The sequence below is a fragment of the Zootoca vivipara genome, chromosome 6 (assembly GCF_963506605.1).
Source record: "Zootoca vivipara chromosome 6, rZooViv1.1, whole genome shotgun sequence".
NCBI classification, from domain to species: domain Eukaryota; kingdom Metazoa; phylum Chordata; class Lepidosauria; order Squamata; family Lacertidae; genus Zootoca; species Zootoca vivipara.
Window position 1 is genome coordinate 34474358 of NC_083281.1, and position 20203 is coordinate 34494560.

The 20203-nt window shown below is 42.7% G+C and overlaps 1 protein-coding gene across 7 annotated transcripts in view; it reads left to right on the top strand.

Annotated features, from left to right (window-relative positions):
- PHACTR4 (phosphatase and actin regulator 4) overlaps positions 1–20203 on the top strand; it is an 85368-nt gene that overhangs the window by 34469 nt on the left and 30696 nt on the right. For 2 of the 7 annotated variants that reach the window (XM_035116954.2, XM_035116958.2), the window contains exon 1: positions 9382–11971. The exons of the other annotated variants lie outside the window; for them this stretch is intronic. In XM_035116954.2, coding sequence (XP_034972845.2) covers positions 11926–11971 — 46 coding nt within the window. In that variant the 5' untranslated portion in view covers positions 9382–11925. Of the gene's footprint in view, positions 1–9381; positions 11972–20203 lie in introns of those variants that run through there. 7 annotated transcript variants of the gene reach the window in all.

The following is a 20203-nucleotide window of genomic DNA, read 5'->3' on the forward strand; positions in this document are numbered from 1 at the left end:
CAAAAAGGCTCTCCCTGCATTAACTCGTAGCTTTGTATGGATGGATGATGAGCTAATTTTCACTGACATTTAAACATTTCTTCCTCTGTCTCTTTGCTGTTCTTTCCATCAATTAGCATGGAAGTTCAGAACTTTATCCACCAAGCTTGTACTGTTACTATATACAGTATATGTGCTTAGACTCTCTTCTTACTTGCTGTATTTGATGTATGGATAGACTTGGTGATTGAATCAATATTAATTTGATTATACTGTATTTGTAAACCTGGATATGGTGACTGACTGTAGCTGGTCCCACAAATGTTGCAGTCTAAGACTTGATTCATGCAGTCAACCCGGTAGCTCAGGGACCTTTTGAAAAAGCAGCTGCAGTGAGGCGGCTCCACAGGGCAACATGCTTGTGCAAGTTACCCCAGGTAATACCAGGGTGGATAAAAATCAATGATTTAAATAATAATAATCTTTGTATTGAGAAATGTTTTTTGTTTCTGACTATCGGTCAAATAAAGTATATTGAAATTGAAATTGAAAATAATAATAATCAGATTTTTTAAAAATTTAAATTGGATTTTTTTTATTTAAATCAGATTTTTAAAATAAAATGCTTTTGAAGGAAAAATCTTTCTGAAGATAGCTTTCTATTTAAGTTACATTATAGTCCAAAGGCCATTCATCAGGAAATAAAGATTTGTTTTAAGTTTTTCATGTGTGCTAAAACGCAGACTAAGTTTTTTTTATAGAAACAACCCGTTTAACCACATCAGTTAACAAACATGGATACATATGCTATAATGTTATTGTTTTAGTTAAATAAATTGTTTAAATTATTATTAAGGAAATGATTATTTTTCTCCTTGTCTGCTCAGCCAGGCCAGGCACTCTGGGTTGCCAGTCCATACTGATGCCTGACAGCTTGAAATGCCCCCAATTGCTCTTGCTTCAAAACTCATTGTTTCTCTCTTTCTAGCAACCTTTTGTGGGACTCCATACCTGCTATGTGTTTGCCTATGATTTCTAGTTCTTATGTTTAAAATTTTGGTAGGAGAGCTTGTGAAGATAAAAATGAAAACCCCTCCCAAATACCAGCTTCATACATTCAATGTGTGTTTGTGTGTGTAAATAATACCGTAGTCTGATCACTACAGGATTCAGAAGTTAACTGCTTATTCACTTCAACCGCAGGCTGCCTATACCTGCAAGCTGGAGCAAAGTCTAGGTAGGAAGCCCACACAAAGAGGGACAACCCCCCCCTCCCTGTTTGCTAACCTCTTGAAACCAAATGTGTGCATCTTGTTCTTGTAGAACTGAAAGTGTGAGATTGGGGGGCGGGGTGAGTCTAGAGAAAAGCCAAGTATCTCAGGAAGCATAAAAGATCATATCTGGAGAAGGAGAAGGTTTTTGCAGCTGTTTCTTTCATAATGCTGGAGTGCTGCACCTACCTCTTTTTCAGTCCCTGTTATCACCACTTGCCAGTTTCCACCTCCCCCCCCCCAAAAAAAATCCCGCCCTGCAGAATGGCCTTTCCATTGTAAGCAGCTGTTATTTCATTGTGTCAGTAGGGCTGGACCCACATTATGCAGGATCTTTGTTGTCCTCCCCCGCATTACCAGCATGCTTGACTGATCCTCATTAAATTGGGTTAGGCATCAGATTTCTGTATTTGGCTTGGGGGTTAATTTAAGTAAGCAAAACACTTTTGTTTTACCCGGGTGACCAGGAGATCTCTTTCAAGTTGCATAGAATTTTTGTTTGGTTTTTAAAGTACAGAGGAAGAATTTGGAAATGTGACTGCACAGGACACACCACGTTGACATTGGGGCTGAGATTGTGCCCCTGTCCCATTTTATTTCATCTGGCCTTTGGATTGGACTGATCTGTCACCTGGTGCTCTCTCTCTCTCTCTCTCTCTCTCTCTCTCTCTCTCTCTCTCTCTCTCTGTGTGTGTGTGTGTGTGTGTGTGTGTGTGTGTGTGTGTAGTTTTGCTGCCCTGTTTATTTTCATTCTGTCTTATGAAAAGCAGCTACAAAGTTCAGGTCTTTTTAGCTTAGGGAAAGGGTGTGGCGAGGGGGGGGGAAGACACATGATACAGGTGGATAAAATTATGCATGGTCTGGAGAAAGTGGAAAGGGAAATGCTTCTCTTTCATACATCCATTGAAGCAGAATAGTAGGAAAATTCAAAACAAACAGAACTATGTGCTTCACACAGTGTGCAGTTAAACTGGAATTTGCTACCACAAGATGTAGATATGGCTGCCGGTTTGGAGTGCTTTAAAAGGGGATTAGACAAATTCATGGAGAATAAGGTTCTAGTGGAGCTTGGCAACTGGCATGGGGAAGTAGCTTGGGATGCTAAGCAAGCAACGAGATCATCTCTGAGATGGCACAACTTAGTGATGTTCATATTTCTTGGGCAGATGTGCTGTTGGGCTTGTAGTAACCTGAATCACAAGGCTGTTAAACTGGAAGGGTTTCTTCTGCGCTGATCCTGTCTTTGGGGAAATATTTATTCATAAATCATTTCAAAAGGGTTATTGGTGCAATGTACAAGAAGGCCAAACCTGTAATTATGGTTAGATTCATGCAATTAGGAAAGCCTAGCAAAAAGCAGCTTGTGTGTATCTGTGACAAATAAGTGAACTTGGAAGTCAAGAAAGTTTTAGTGATTACAGAACGAAATGTGAAGAGCTTTTTTGCTCCTGAATTTATCTCTCCAAAATGAAAGAGTTTAACCAGTTTCTTGTTTGAAAGTTCCTTTCAATTACTTACCAATGGTGGCCAAAGTCGTCCCGAAGTGATCAGCTGCCAAGCTTGCATATGCTGAAATTGCTTTGCATTTTAATAAGCTTCTAGTCCAGTTAGAAAGTAAAATAGGGCAGGTCCCTGTAAACACTGGTTGATTCCCAAAAGCTAAATCAAAGAGCTTTTATTTGGCGTTCTATAGCTTAGCCAAAAGAGCAAACACTGCTAATAGTAGGAATATGGAAAGCTGCCTCAGACTGAATCAGACCCTTGGTCCATCTCAGCTCAGTATTGTTTATACTGACTGGAAGCAGCCCTCCAGGGTTTCCGACATTCCCAGCCCTAGCTGGGGATTGAAACTGGGACCTTATGCATGCACAACGGATGCCCTTCCTCTAAGCTATGCGCTTTGTTTCTTATTCTCATACACGAAAACCTCTTGGACCCAATCATGAAAACATTGAATTGGAGTCATATTGGTACAGGAAACTCCCCATTTGTGTGGGGGTTGTGTTCTGGGTCATTCGCACGTCAGCGGTCCTGCGTCAGCCTGCCCTGCCCCTACCGGTGTTCGTACATCAATCGGACGTGTGCAAAATGCTCACTGCCTGCATAAGTAATAGAGAAAAACCTGGTGTCAGGTATATTGGAGACTCCTAGGAAACGATGGTTTGCAAAGAGGGACAGTCTTGTGAATGCATGACCACTCCTTTCTCATCTTTTCCTCCAAGGAATGTTTTCATTGCATTCCTTACGTTAGGAATTATTTCCGTTGTGTGTAGAATGATGCAAACTACAGTTAATATGCTTCCCTCCAAACACATACTGTTTTGTCTGGTTGCCTTTTGTCTTTTTATGCTCCTAGATAGTGCTGTCATCTGGCTTCTGCATCAGTGCCCTTTCCCGTCTACTATGTTTCTGTGGTTTTTGGCTCAATTTGCAGATCTTCAGAAAGTTCCACATATGCCTGAACTTACTTGTTTGGGGTTGGATTAGTTCCCTGTTTTGAAGACTTTGGCTTCCAAGGCCTTAATCTTGTTTAAATTTTTTTTTTTTGCACATTGCTTGCCATCCACCATTTTATTCTTTGGCCTAGTGAAGTTAGCTACATCTGCCTATACAAGCCCTTCCCCAACTTGATGCCCACCCTCTGACATTGATCTACGACTCCCATCTTGGGCTGATGGGAATTGTAGTGTAAAACATCTGGAGCAAACCAAGTTAGGGAAAGTTGGTCTGTGCTGTGTATTCTGTCTCCCAGATGTGTTTCCAGAAGCTGAAGCTAAAACAAAAACTTCGTACAGTGGTACCTCAGGTTAAGAACTTAATTCGTTCTGGAGGTCCGTTCTTAACCTGAAACTGTTCTTAACCTGAGGTACCACTTTAGCTAATGGGGCCTCCCACTGCCGCCACACGATTTCTGTTCTCATCCTGAAGCAAAGTTCTTAACCCGAGGTACTATTTCTGTAACCTTGAAGCGTCTGTAACCCGAGGTACCACTGTATTCTCTACCTTTATTAAAGTCTTATGCGTATGATTTTGTTTGACATATATTACCCCTCCAGCAGATTTGGGGAAGTCTTTCTATTTCCTGTTTAGTTATGGGCCACAGCTGCCAAACGAATTTTGGTACTTTTTCAACAGTACCTTCCAACAGTACCTTGGGGGGAGGGGAAATACCTAAAAGCTCCTTTTTGCTATATTAAGAAGTTGTCATTTTCTTTTCCTTTGGGATTTGTCAAAAAACAAAATGAAAAATGTTCTTCTTGAGCTTTTGCAACGTGGTTGTATTAATTGTTACCAATTGCATAAAAAGTGTGTGCACACACATACAAACAAACATATATACATATATATGGAGGCAGCCTTATTTCCTCAAGGGTTAGGGGAATGAAAATACCATTAAGTGGAAATTTTTCAGATGTAGTATATTATGTGGGGAAATGAGTGCAAGTGCTATATTCTCCTTTTCCATTTCACATACTGTTTAAGAAGTTGGGGTGGCTAGATGCTGTTGGACTACAGCATCCATCATCCCTCACCCATTGGCCATGCTGGCAGGCAGGGGCTGATGAGTATTTGGAGACGCCACATAGGCTGGCCCTTCTTTTGAGATTTAAAGTGTGGGCATCCAAATCTTAAACATGAGAAAGCAGGCCTTCTGTTGTCAGGGATGGAGAACCTGTGGTCATCCAAATGTTCTTAGACTCCAACTGTCATCTACCCCAACCAGCATGACCAATAGTCAGGGATAATGGAAGCTGCAGTTCTGCAACATCCGAAGGTCCACAGGTGTCACATGCTTGGCCTAGCAAAATATGAAAGCCAGAGGAAAATCCAACAAGCAGGTTAAAAGCCCTTCAAAGTGGGCACTTCGAAAGGGGGAGGGTGGGAGGGGAGAACCTGATGAAACAGAGCAAAACTATTTAAGAATGTTCAGAATGCTATTTGTTTCCACCTCTCCCCGCCTTGAGCTCCCTCCAGGAATGTTTATAAATCCAGTAGTGATGCATTCATCAGACAATAAGAATCTTTAAAAAAAAATATTTTTCTTCAATTTGGATCTTCTATTTAATCTGCTGGGTCCCTGTTGCCAAGATAGTTGTAAAGCAATTGCTCCATTGTTGTTGATCCTGAACTGACAGCTCAGGACTGGCAAAAGGATCCTCCCATATTAACATCTGATGTATTTGATTGTTTGTCACTGAAAATGTTTGTGTTGCAATAGTGAAGGCGAAGAATGTTAGTCATTCCTTATTGTAGGATCCTGTGGGCCTCCAGGTGGCTCCAGGGGCCTCAAAGCAACTTCCAAACTTCAAGCTTCAGGTGCAATTAGTGTTGAATTCCTTTTTGTGACATTAATGGGAGGATTTTACAGAGAATGGAGGGATTGGTACTGGTTCACATTTTCTCTTTTTTCAAATGCGTTAAACTTTGCCAGACAGGGCCGAGCGAGCCTGCCTTTAAGCACAACTAGGTAGCCTGCTAGAGCAGCAAGTGTTGGGTGCTGAGTGTGAGCAGCCACTGGGGCCATGACCAAGGACCCCCTGAGGATGTGAGGGGAAGATGCACAACCTCAGCAGGATATGGATATGTGTAGGAGCTTGATCCCGTGGATCCCAGGTATTAGCCAAAATACCTAGAAGAACCCCAGTGCTGGATTCCTGAACACACAGGTGGGTGGTGAAGCACAAAGCACAATTATTTTCCATACAAGTATCCTTCTCTAAAGGCTGCTGGAAAGGCTTTCCAAAATCCCACATCAGGGATACTTTTAGCAGGGTCTTTCCAGCCACCCTTGGGGATGGATGAATTCAAATGGGAAATGATCATGCTTTGCTCATCTCTGTGAATCTGCAGGTCTAAGATTATCTAGTTGTAGGTGTTCTTGTTTATTCAGATGTTTATTATTCAGATTATTCAGTTGTGGTGGGTGGAATAGCAGAACTTTTTTCCTTGTGCTTTTTTGAAATAAAACATCCAAGCAAGCCTACCACAAAAAAACCCAGAAGACCCCCACCCCAACCAATAAAAAACTATTTTTTAATTTACAAAATTACAAATCAGAGAAATTATTGCAACTTTCTGTAGGTAAAGTAAAGGTAAAGGGACACCTAACTTGGTTAGGAAAGATGGAGGGCACTAGGAGAAAGGGACAACAGAGGACGAGATGGCTGGACAGTGTTCTTGAAGCTACGAACATGAGTTTGACCAAACTGCGGGAGGCAGTGGAAGACAGGAGTGCCTGGCGTGCTATAGTCCATGGGGTCACGAAGAGTCAGACACAACTAAACAACAACAAGCTGTAAGCTGCCTTGAGTCCTTGTCAGGGGAAAAGGTGGGATATAACAACAAGAAGTGAAGATGCCTGGGGGGGCGCCAGAATGGCACCTGACATTAACATCTCAGGATCATTGGATCTGGACTGCTTTCACAAACTAATACCCCATCTGTAGGGTATATCTATCAGTTATATATTATCTGCACAATCAGAATGAATTTCTGGAACCAAATCACTTTTTCTGTACAGCCTGAGCAAGAGCAGGCACCATTAAGAAAAAGAAGTTGGAATAGGCCAATATATATATGTGGACTATCCCTGGATCAGGTGACTTTCCTTCTGCAGTTCTCAAAGTTCTTAACCTAGTCCAAGGTTGTCATCTGAACTAGCCAGATGTTTAACTGAAAATCAATCACATTCAGTCCATCATTTGAAACATAAGATTTAGAGCCATCTTGCCCAAAAATGGCAACTAAACATTCTGTTTTGGCGACTGCAACCTTGGCTTAAGGAGCCATTTGGAGCCTGGCTTATATATCTGAGTTTCTAACACTGGCTAGTCACATAAGAGTTTTGAGATACAAGAGGGAAATAAGAGCCTTCAGCAATGGTGGGTTCAGGCAGTAAAAACCGTTTTTAAAGTCTCCCTGTTTTTCCTGTGAAATGTTGGAAGGCATGTGTTTTTTGTGTTCTTCTAGGCTCTCATTTCCATAAGTGGTGGCAGCTTGGTGGTGTTTGCCTTTGCTTATCGTGCATGGCTTGGTATGTGTGAGTAATCTGGTCTTGTTTACTCTATAGGTATATCTTGATTGCTTTTGAAATCTGGTTCACATTGTGAAGTGGGGGTATGAGAGCTAGTCACCTTGATATATGGAAGTCCCTGAGTTAGTGCTGCCACTGGACTTTGACCATTGAATGTGTGCTGTAAAGATGGGTATCTCAGTTAGACCCGGAGACCCTTGGAAGTAATTAATGCTTAATACAAACTTCCTTAAACCTTAAGATGCTGGCTTCTAGGAAAGTTGCTTTGTATACAGATTCCCGCCTAGTGAGACCAATGACTATAAATAGCTTGTCTTATTGATGGGAGGTTCAGAATAGTTGCGGATCAGCTATTGTGGCATTTCTTTGGTACTGACTGTATGAATGACTTAACATTTCCTGAAATATTTATACTTCTGCTGAAGGCAATGATCAAGAACACTGTTACTGAGTAAAGGAGGTATTTTTAACCCACTTCCAAGTGGGATTTTAGGCCTAGAGGCAGAAGTGAGGATCCACAAAGGGTTGCTGGAATACGGATCCATAAACTGCACCTACACCATTGGGGGGGGGGTGTAAGAGAGAGCAAGAGCGCACCAGCCTCAAGAGAGACTCTTCTGACACCTTTTTTAAGGTACGGTAATTTCTGTACCTTATTGAAGACTTCGCCCCACAAGGGTTATTTTAAAAATCTGATTGCTATCCCACTGATTGTGAATTTGGATTTAGATGCCCCTGTGCTGCAAATGTTTCTGCAGCAATTATTTTATTATTTTTAATATTGTTTGTTATATTTTTATATCTTTGTGAGCCATCTAGAGAACTATACTATTGGGCAGAAATGTAGATTACGGTAAATGAATTAATCGGATATAGGGAAGGAGTTTGTCTCCTAAGAGATGGAAGCACAACTGTGTTCAGTATAGCCTCTGGATAGTGTTCAAGGGCAGCCTAGTGACACAATAATGAAGTATTCCCAATATTGTATGCTCAAGAAAAGAAGGTTCTTTTTTTATGAAGTAATTTATCTTGATGATGACTTAAAGGTGAAACCCATCCTTTCCCTCCAGCTTTTGACAAGTAGCAACATTTTTCTTATCCTCATAACACCTTTTTTAAAAGGGAGATCTTAGTTCCTCATTTATTAGAAAACTGTGCAGAGATTATGGGAGGCCCCTCAGTAAATCTATGCCACAGCACGGTTTTGAACGCAGATCTTCCCGATGAAACTGGTTTTAATAAAATTTGCTGAAGGGCTTTGAAGATTGACTGTCACTGCAGAGAAAGCTGCTGTTGCTCTATTTATTTGTATTGACCACATTTAACCTTGCTGCTCCTATTATCTTTGAAGTCTGAAGTTCAACCTCATTATTTTAAGATACAGTTTTTTAGGTGGTAATGGAAATTCTATCCTTCAGTTCTGCAGTTGTGGGAGACCACTCAATATTTCAGTGATTCCTAAAGTATGAGATTTGTCTTTACTAATTGTTGGCCACTGTCTGTCTCAAGAGACAATGGAGTGCGACTCTGGGGGTGAAATCCAACTGCTGTGTTAGCAGCACCAAAATCCTCCCCAAGGTGGAAGCCCGAGTGACAAGACCCCCATCTCAGCCTCGCTGATGTGGTCCAAAGGAAAGCAGAGCAATATGTTTGGCATCAGCTTGACAGCAGGAGTTGCTGGAAAGAGGCATGCAAGCTGCCATCCAACCATCTTAGGGACTCCACTCCAGATTTGTGTAGGGTTTACTTCTTAGCACTTTCTTCCCCATAGATACCCTGCAAGGTAGTGGAGGGTTAGGATCAGAGTTTTCCTTCTAGATGGGCTACTTTCCCAGGTTGACAAGCATCAGCTGCCTCTCCTCCCTCTACAGCAGTGGTCCTCAACCTTGGGCCTCCAGATGTTTTGAGACTACAATTCCCATCATCCCTGACCAATAGTCCTGCTAGCTAGGGATCATGGGAGTTGTAGGCCAAAAACATCTGGAGGCCCAAGGTTGAGGACCACTGCTCTACAGCACATGCAGAAGCTGCCCTCTTGACCGTAGGACCCACTATTAGTTAGTATGTGAAATTAGCATGAGAAAACATGCTCTGGCAGATTAAGCAGACAAGATCATCTGCTTAACCTGCCAGAGCATGTTTTCTCATGCTAATTTCACATACTAACTCACTGAGGGTTTGAGACCCATTGACTACCCTAACCTTGTTTAGCTGGCCAGTCAAAGCTGTTTCTAGACTGTGGCTGTTGTCACATCTTGACAGCTTCTAGGAGCGACAGGTGAGAGCTGACTGCAGGGTGGGGACCAAAGGTGGGCAACTACCCCAGAAGGAGCATTATGTGTCCCCTAACACCCCATACATTCCCTAATGAGGCTTTGACACCTGACAGGGTCAGCTTCTCTTTGCCTGTTGAAACATTGGGCCAGGAGAAGTGTAATACAGTATCTGACTTCAATCAAGGTTGCTTCAGATATCTGCAAAATGCAGAGTCTTCATTTCCATTCTGAATGCTCAAAAGACATTAACAATACTGAAAAGGTGTGGTAAATGTGTCCCAAAGAGCAGCAATTAGCACAGGCTCCTAGGGCATGTTTACTAAGTGTTTTGAGACACATGAATGCCCTTCAGACATTAACCAAAATATAGTCAAGTTAGCTACTGTAGAAATGTGGGATTCATCATTGCTTTTGTGTGCAAATCAGCCTTTTGCCAGGGCAACACAGGAAGTTGTGAGCCATTTTACAGGACCTATGGCAAGCCAAATATTTCTAGATACAAATTGTCATACACACACACACACACACACACCGATCCTAGGCACATTCACTTGGAAGTTCATCCCACTTGTTTGGTGCAGTATACTTCCAACTGAGTCTAGGATGATTCAGTATTAAACGTTGTTTATAGAAGAAGCTCACTATCACAAAAAATGAAAACAAATATTTGAATTTGTTTGTTTGAAAAATTAAATGACTAATGGAATTGGTCATTTTGGAATTCATCTGTTGGATTTAACCTGTATCTTAACAGTGAGAACCTAGTGCTTTAAATAAACCTCAGTGTTCTCGTGAGAATGGGCCACCAGACAACTGTCATCAGTCTACTGATCAATCATCAATCTATTTCATCTATCATCCCTTTTGGCTGAGGAAATCCATTCTCCCAAACTCTTCTTTCTCTGCTGACTCAACGTTGCCACCTTTGTACTTAGTGTCTAGGTGATTTCTTGTATGCTTCAAAAAAAAAAACAGCTTGAGCTTTAAATGAAGTGTCTTGATGAAGCTGGGTGCTTTAATTGACCATAATATAGATTCCAAGTCTTGTGAAGTGCAATGCAGCTGAATGTGTCTTGGAATCTGGAATCGTTGAGGTTTTATCCATCTGTTAGGTTGGAAATCTCAACTGGAAAAGCAAGCTCAACAACTGCAGTAAGCGTTGAAGTCAGAGGAGTGGGATTTCCCCCTGCTTCCCCCCCCCTCCCCATGGTTCTCTTCCACACTAACTTTCTTTGTCTTATGCCTACCTTCCCGTAATCCATGAAAACAAATGCCATCTCCTTAGGAAGGACCACTTTAATTGAAAGTTTGTACACTGGCATATGCATGCACAGGGCTTATATCAGTGTTTCATAACGGTGGGAAATAAATTATTGGCAGGTCATGGACACATACAGTGCTTTAAGTCAGATACTAGAGGGAATTCTGTTTCTCACATACTATGTGTCTTACACAAGACATGTGTTGCGTTAAATAAGACAACACATACTGAATAAGAACAAAACTATCCCTTTGGTTAGCCCAATTAATTGTTTGCAGATTTTGCAAGCTTTATGAGTCCCATAGGAGGCACACACAATTGATATACTGTATTAGCAAAGTCACTGTCACCCTCAGCTCACATTTCCTTTTCATGCGGAGCACACTGCCCACGTCCATGCTGGTACAGAAGAAATTAAGCACACCCACACCCAATAAAACCCCAGCTTTCTTGTTTAAATAAGTCTTTATTTATTGCTCTGCAGACTTAAACCAACACAGAGCACCTTATAAGAGCCTTATTTTGGATCTGTGTCTACTGGTCTTCTAATCTGTCCTCAACGGGGCTGGGGAAGCTCAGGTTTCTTCTCCGAATAGCAAAACAGTGGCAATTAGGTAGTGGTGCTGTTTTTGTAAAAAGCTGTTCTGTCTTTGAAGTCTCTTTAGAGCTCTCTTGATCCTTCCTCCACTCCCTTACAGCATTTAAACTCCTGCTTTTTAAAGAGCAAGGGGTGTTGATTCATTTGGCTTCTGGGGTTGGAAGACTCCGCCCCCCTTCCTGAGATCCAGCCCTAAACAGAGTTCGCACTGTGGAATGACAGGCATTCCTCCTTGAAAGGAGCTGGCATGGGAGCTTATTTATGAGAATTGCGAAGTGTCCGGCCCAGGGGTACAGGAAATACAGGAGGGGTTTGTGCTTCAACCTACACCCCTGGCCGTTTCCTGAGTTCTGGCTGTTGTTGTTCTGCTCCCCGGACTCCAGACAATTCCGTCGCTCTCACCCTGTGGAGTTGGCTTGTCATCTTCCCAAAGGCTAATGTCTGCTTCCAGAATAGACTCTCTTTTATTTCTCTTCCTTCCCTGAGCTACCTCAAAGACTCTCATAATGGGGCAGACACGCTACTCAAGACCGGTAAATCCAGCTCCCTCAGGTGAGTAATGGAGGGTCTAGCTGGGGCTGTAGGCAGGGTGAGAGTTGCAGGTGAAGCGTGCTCAAAAAAGAATGCAAGGATTGTGTAACCTGCACTCAGCTCAGAGGGGCTTCCAGTTCTCAACAAGTGACAAAAAGGGATTGTTTTCTTAATCTAGAAAAATAATAATATTTATTAAAGGCCTTTGGGTTGGAATACACTTTACTGTTTAACTTGCTGCAGTGTGGGCGGTGGTGGTGGGGGTTGTAGTTTCTGTGCCGCACTGTTAAGAACTAGTCCTTTTGATCTTGCTTTTTGCTGCCAAAATGGTCAGATGATGGGAAAAGCTGGCTTTAAAGAGTTCAGCAGCAAGCATAGCAACATGTTGTGTGTTTGGCTGGAATTAAGCCTTTCATACTAAGAATCAGATGTTGAGTTGTCTTTTTACCTCTCTGATATGACTGATCTTTAGTTGGATATTTTAATCTGTGTTGGCTCTAAATTGCATCTGTGATCTGATGTTCTGGAAGTACAAGAGTTTATTTGGGGGAGGGCAGCGGTGAAGTAAAACACATTACCATTTAGAGAAGCCCACCCTCCCCCTGCTGGTAGGACCATTTAAAGTCCAGAGTCTAAGATTACCTAACTTTGCCAAAGGGGCTGAGGAGGAAACTGCATTTGAATGAAGAACTTCCAGCCAGTAATGTCCAGTGGAAGCAGAGTGAGTTTTTGATTTGGGGATTTTTTTGTTTTCCCCCCAAGAGCTCCCATGTGGCTTATCACTATTCTTCCAGTGGGATGGCATCAGTTGTCTTCTTTTCCCACTCCTACTTAGATTGAGGGTGTAGATACCAACTTCAGATGCCATCTGTAAAGCTCCCCAGATGGTGTGGTGGGCCTCACCCTGTCGCCTGGCATTCCCTGCTAAAAGGGCTGGATAAGGGGGCTTGGCAGTTGAGGCTTTCTGTATATCTACCACAAACCCAAGCCAAATTACTAGTTTTTCCTTAAAATGACCCTGCAAATATTCTACAGATGGTTTTAGTTGAGGTGATGACCAATTCAGATGGTTTGTGGACTTTAAATATATTTTCTAGATTGACTTGTATGAGTTACGTGCCTTCTGTTGTAGGCTATCTTTCTGTGTGATTCATCTGATTTTTAAGATGCTTTTTTGTGGGGGCAGGGAAAAGGATGTACTGCATCAGGAGGAGCCACCATGGGGTGTTCCTGATGTTATTGGACTCTGACCAGTTGTTAGGGGTGATGAGAGTTATAGCAACATCTGGGAAGCACCATATTGGCTATCTGTGTCATAGCCCCTAGCATGCTATATTTATTATTAACCTATTTATTTGTAAAGGTAGTAGCCAGTAAGCACTTTATTAGTATTTTCATTGGCTGGTTGGGGGGTACATTAGTAGTTAAAACAAAGAGGAGTCTTTTGGCTTTTAAAAGGCTAGTAGGTGTATTTTGCCTTTCGTGGACTGAAGCCCACTTCCTCAGAGGCAGCTGATAAAGTGGACTCTAGTTCCTGAAAGCTTAAGGTGCAATAAAACTGTTAGTGCCACAATATTTGTGTGTGCGCACACATGCTTTTGCTATAGCTAAATAAGGGTACCTCCAGACTGCTACCAATGTATTGTGGGAGGTATTCAAGCATATACCAGAACTTTAGGTTTGCATGGTTAGTGGATTAAAGGACTTAAATGTGTCGATAGCTCAGTTGGTTAGAGCGTGGTGCTGATAATGCCAAAGTTTCAGGTTTGATCCTCGTATGAGATAGCTGCATATTCCTGCATTGCAGGGGGTGGAACTAGCTGATCCTCAGGGTCCCTTCCAGCTCTACCATTCTATGACCGCATTGCTCTAGCACACCACTTTAAAAAAAGAATTGGGCTTTTTGCAATCTAGAAGGTAGCAGGGAAATGCATTGAAAAGATTTGGTAAACAAATAATGGGAAGTCACCCCTGCAAGCAAATTGGGATGAATATTGGTTGTCATATCACCACCCCACAAACAAATCAGAATGAATGCTCCATAAAGGCCAAATGTAATCTAACCCCCACATAATGTTTGTGCATAAAAATACTGTAAAAATAAATCAGAACAAATACTTGATAAATATGTCACCTGGAGGAATTCTAACATGTCTACTGTGGCACACAAATAGTTATATTTGCTTGTGCTTTCACAAGTGATTAGAACACATTTTTGTCCCTAATGCAGCCTGTGGATGTGGCCTTTGTGGATAGTATTGACTATGTCTATAATGATGGAAACAACATAATAGGCCCTTTTCCTTTGATGGGACTGGGGGTGAACTTCCCCACACTCATCATGATAGTTGTATAAACATTTGAGCAAACATAATGTGAGGCAGTCCAGTTTTCAGGTAAGAGACTCATCCTTGACTTGTTCTTCGGTTCCCTATGAAAAGAAGTGCCACCCAAACTGATTCTCATGTTTGAGCTTGAACTTCAGAATATAATTAAGCAGCTGTGGAAACAAGTGATTTCCTTTTCCTACTAGGCTGCAGTGCTCACAAAGCATCCTATATAATAATGTCCAAGATGTCCCTGCGTCCAGTTGTCCCGTGTGTCCCTGAGGTACTGCGCATGTACCCCAGAGACACAGGGATTGGACAGCAGAGACTGCCCGCGCGCACTCTCCCCCCCCCTCTGCCTCCTCCAACCGCCGCTCCCGCCGGACACCGCCTCACTGCAGGGCACGTCAGGGAAGCGAGGGTGGAGGCCGGCGAAGGCCTCCTCACAACCCTCCCTGGCCCGTGAGGAGCGGCGGTTGGAGGAGGCGGGGGGGAGAGTGCGCGCGTCCTTCCTGTCGGCGGCTGGGGGAGAGGAAGGAAGGAGAAAGCGCTCCTCCGTTCCTGTCCCCCTGCCGCCGACAGCAAGGACGGGTCCCAGGGTTCGGAGAAGCGCTGCACAAGCGCTTCTCCGAACCCTGGGATGTCTGCTTCCTGTCGGCGGCTGCGGGAGAGGAACGGAGGAGGAGAAAGCAGCGCTTTCTCCTCCTTCGTTCCTGTCCCCCTGCCGCTGACAGCAAGGACAGGTCCCAGGGTTCGGAGAAGCGCTGCGCAAGCGCTTCTCCGAACCCTGGGATGTCTGCTTCCTGTCGGCGGCTGCGGGAGAGGAACGGAGGAGGAGAAAGCAGCGCTTTCTCCTCCTTCGTTCCTGTCCCCCTGCCGCCGACAGCAAGGACAGGTCCCAGGGTTCAGAGAAGCGCTGTACAAGCGCTTCTCCGAACTCTGGGATGTCTGCTTCCTGTCGGCGGCTGCGGGAGAGGAACGGAGGAAGAGAAAGCAGCGCTTTCTCCTCCTCCGTTCCTGTCCCCCTGCCGCCGACAGCAAGGACAGGTCCCAGGGTTCGGATAAGCGCTGCGCAAGCGCTTCTCCGAACCCTGGGATGTCTGCTTCCTGTCGGCGGCTGCGGGAGAGGAACGGAGGAGGAGAAAGCAGCGCTTTCTCCTCCTCTGTTCCTGTCCCCCTGCCACCGACAGCAAGGACAGGTCCCAGGGTTCGGAGAAGCGCTGCGCAAGCGCTTCTCCGAACCCCAGGATTCTAGCGCCCGTTATTAAACGGGCTGAAAACCACTAGTTATGAAATAAGAATGTTAACTCCCCTGGGCTGCCAGAATTTTGGTATAACTTCTGTATAGCCATTTAAAGGATATACAGTGGTACCTATACTTACGAATAACTCTACTTACGAATGTTTCTACTTACGAATGGAGCTCCGTCCACCATCTTGGATGCGGTTTAGATAGGATTTTTTCTACTTACGAATTTTTAGATAGGGTTGCTTCTACTTACGAATTTTTTCTCCCAATGCATTCCTATGGGCTTCGACTTACAATTTTTTTCGACTTACAAATGTGTGTTCGGAACACATTAAATTCGTAAGTAGAGGTACCACTGTACTGTATAATCACATCTTATCTGACTTAAAGGTGATCATTTGTGAAATGGTGTGAGTAGTGTTGGAATAGTTGGGTATTGCCCAGGGATGGAAAAGCTGTTGCCCTGCTAAGTTGCTGGACAACTCCATCTGGGATGGCAACCGTCAGGGATAGTAATGGGCAGTGGAATTTTTTCCAGTGCTTTGTTTTTCTGTGGGGATTTTTTTCTTTCATAAGTTCTTTAGTAACAATGAATGAATGCCAATTGCAGATTCATTATTAGGCAATCTTGGCAGTTTCAAACTGTTTTAACTTGTTTGCTAAGTACAAGTAAAATAAACATGCTAAATTAGACCACTCTTTAGGGCATTAGACATATTCCCAAACCTACGGAAATTACCCAGTAATTTGCATAAGTTTCCAATTCGATTTTTTCCAGAAGACCCACCTCACTAGTTAGGGATGACAGAAACCATAGCCCAGCAATGTCCGCAGGTTCCCAACCTCTGGTATAGGCAAATAATTACGACAAATTCTTTAAAATATTATTTTGCTGTCAAGAAACAGGGAAGTATTCAGATGGTACATGTAGATGGCAAGACATGTCGAAAATGGGAGCAGTGTTCCCTGTGAATCATTCAGATGTCTGAATGAAGTAGGTGTCTCAAAACTGACTGCTAGTCTTAATCATATGGGAGTTGCAGTTTCTGAATGAGAAATATGACTTTTGGCAGAAGGTATGCCATGTCGAGGGCATGTGAAAAGGCTTCCTTAATGAAAGAGCAAAAATGGAAATACCACAGCCTTTATCTTACTACATCAATACTGTACAAAAGGCTTGCATGGGGAAGGCCATAGCTCAATGGTGGAGCGTCTGCTTTGCATGCAGAAGGTCCCAAATTCAGTTCCTAGTATCTCTAGGTAGGGCTGGGAATACCCCCTGCCTGAAACTCTGGAAAGCTACTGCCTGCCAGTGCGGAGAATGCTGACCTACATGGACCAGTGTTCTGACTCAGTATAAGGCAGCTTCCAATGTTCCTAGATTTTATTGCACTGTTGGTTGGTATGAATAAGACCTCTTTGCTGCATTTTAGGGTGCAAAGTGTGAGTTATTTTGTACTGACCTCAGAAGAATTGTTGCTGGCTTCAGGTGAGAGCAAATGCAAAGCTGAAGTTTTGTCAAGTTGTATTTGTACCTATTCCAAGGCCTACTGGCTTACTGTGCTGCATAACAGGTTTTCACTGATGTGTCTGTCATCATGGGGTTTTCTTGGCTTGGTGACATCAGCCGCATGATGACTGTGTTGGTGTGATGTCCAAAGTTGGCACCTGCTGCTGGTGCAATGCAATATGCTAATTTTAAACCTAATTATGTGGTCTTGGTATTGGGCCTGAAAGATATCCACTTGCTATGGAGCAAGTGTGCTTCATACTTTACCAAGTTATTTGGCTCTGCATTTGTAATCTTTTTCCTTTTTCATCACTTGGGGACATACGGCTTGTCATATAAAGTAGAGCCCTGTGGCTTGATAAAGACTATATGATTTATTGTGGCATACATTTTCAAGGGTTAGAGCTTACTTCATCAGATGCAAAAAGTGCTGCCTTCACCTGAATTATGAGTGCATACACACGTCTGTTTGCATATCTCTATTTGTATGTTTAATTTACTTGCTGATGTTAATGTATTAGATGAAGTGAACACTTGCCCACAAAAGCTCGTGACTCATCAAAACTGGTAGTTTCTAAGGTGCCACGGGACTCCTTCCTGTGTTTGTTGTAACTAACCTTGCTATCCGTCTGAATTGCATAACACAAGAAAGCTAAAAAAGGAAGAAGGTAAAATAGTGATAGTCCATGCTCACGAAGTCTTTGAACGGTGAAGGGATACGAGCATCTCAACTGCATCAGTCGCTGTCATCCAGCCATTCATAACATCCTTAAAAATAAGGGTGAGACAGTTTCTTGGACCAAATGTGCTGCTTTAATTCATTAGGGTTACTACATTTAACTGTTGTTGTTCATTCCCCTCTGCTTGTGGGTGGATGCTGTCACTACACACGTGTGCCTTCCCATAATTGAATATTTTAATTTTAAGCAACTTGTCAATAGAAAAATGTGCCTTGGTGTGAAAGCAGTGGGTGTTCCAGGTGTACACCTTTCTCAAAATGAATGAAAGGCAGAACTGTCAATACACCACTTGGGATGAGAGCTGTCATTGGCATGTTCCCATGTTACCTTTCTTGTGTGTTGTCTCTTCTTCTTCACCTAAAGAGGAGAGTTGGGGGGTATGTGTAATGCATAGATAGGTTGCTATTACTTGAGTGTACAGAACTACATTTGTGAACCAAATTCACATAAGTTTCAGCTTCTTGTTTAATAAAATATATGAAGGTGTTTAAGACACATTGTTATGTTATGTTTGTTATATCTTCCATCATTGAGGTCAAGGGGTTGTACATAGGTTCTCAGGCAGCTTGCCATTTGAGCACTGATCAGACTCAGACTTGTTTCGCTTCAGCAAAATGGGAGCACCATGTGTTATCTGACTGTGCAGCTTAGAAACAATTAAAATAAATCTCTCTCTTGTATTAGGACTGAATATACCATGGTAGTGCCTTAAAAGGTAAAGGTAAAGGGACCCCTGACCATTAGGTCCAGTCGTGACCGACTCTGGGGTTGCGCGCTCATCTCGCATTATTGGCCGAGGGAGCCAGCGTATAGCTTCCAGGTCATGTGGCCAGCATGACAAAGCCACTTCTGGCAAACCAGAGCAGCACATGGAAACGCCGTTTACCTTCCCGGCTATTTATCTACTTGCATTTTGACGTGCTTTCGAACTGCTAGGTTGGCAGGAGCTGGGACCAAGCAACGGGAGCTCACCCTGTCACAGGGATTCGAACCGCCGACCTTCTGATCAGCAAGCCCTAGGCTCAGTGGTTTAACCACAGTGCCACCTGGGTCCCTGTATGGTAGTGCCTTATAGAACTCTAAAAAATAATTCATCTTGATCAACTGATATGGCTTCTACAAATGGTGATATACCATCCTTCAATAAAAAAATATTTTGGTGTGTCAGTATTTGCAGTACAGTACTCTAAATTTATCTTCCTGACAGCTATCAAACGTGTTGCAAATTCAGGTAGTGGGTGGTGTCAGGAGTAGAGCCAAAAACAGGATCACTGAGGGAACATTAAGTAAGGTCTGTGGAAGTACCCAAAAAAAACCCACAACGTCTTTTAAAAATCAAAGCCAAGTGGGCAACCCTTCCGCCAAAACATCTTCTTGGGCACTGAGCATACTCAGCCATGGAGTGCTGAGGGTCAGTTGGAAAAGAGAACAGGAATGCTTATGACAGGAATGCTGTCTGGGTGACACTAAGGCTACCTGGCACCTTGCACTGGAGTACACCTATGTGGAAAATGAGGATATACTGCATCATTTTGTTACAGGTCCTGCTTGGTGGTTCTTTACACATATAATGCTGAAACAGTGTTGTGTCAAATGTCTTTCGCTGTAGGTGAAGCTTCGTCTCCTAAATCCAGCAGTTGCTATCCAATGAGCCACGCTCATTGTTTAGGCAGGTCGTTGCAATATGCTTCCTCCTTCCTAAACCAACCAATACTTACTGATGTTTTATTGGTGTTTTTATTGATGTTTTTACTGGTGCTTTTACTGGTTTGATTATAATCTTGTATGTTGTATACCACCGTGTTATACTTTTATGAAAGTGGATTATAAATACTTCAACAAATAAATAAATCTGTATGCAAAATATGTACCAACATAGTAAAATGTTTGATTTGCTGTATGAAATTGTTTGGGATTAAAAGATGGTCATGAATTTATAAACGTACACTTACTTAGATTGTCTGCTCTGGTAACCTTGTTGCCAAATGTACTTAAAAGTTCACACAGATTGTGAATTACAGGCACAGTAGAACTGTAAAAAAAAAGCATGATATGATCCAGATTGTGATATTCTACTCACCTTTCTCAGAATCTGTGCAGTGCAAAAGCTTGAATATTCCAATGCAAGGAGACATTGGTCTGATATAAGAAATTATCTTACTTGCTCTGTATCTTTATTCTTTGGGACCAAATTTATAGCAAGATTATGCATAACATTTATTCTGCTTGACTTTTAAACATCTGTTTTATTTGGGTTTCCTTCCTACCTTGCACAAAGAATTTTTGTGGCACAAAAGTCAAATAGCTGAATTGGCATCAGAATTAATTGCTAGGGCAATTGAATTGGATATTTTCATACACTTTGGACACTAGAGTTAAGGTAAACTTTAAATCCCCATCCAACATTGAATCTCACTGTATCTTGGG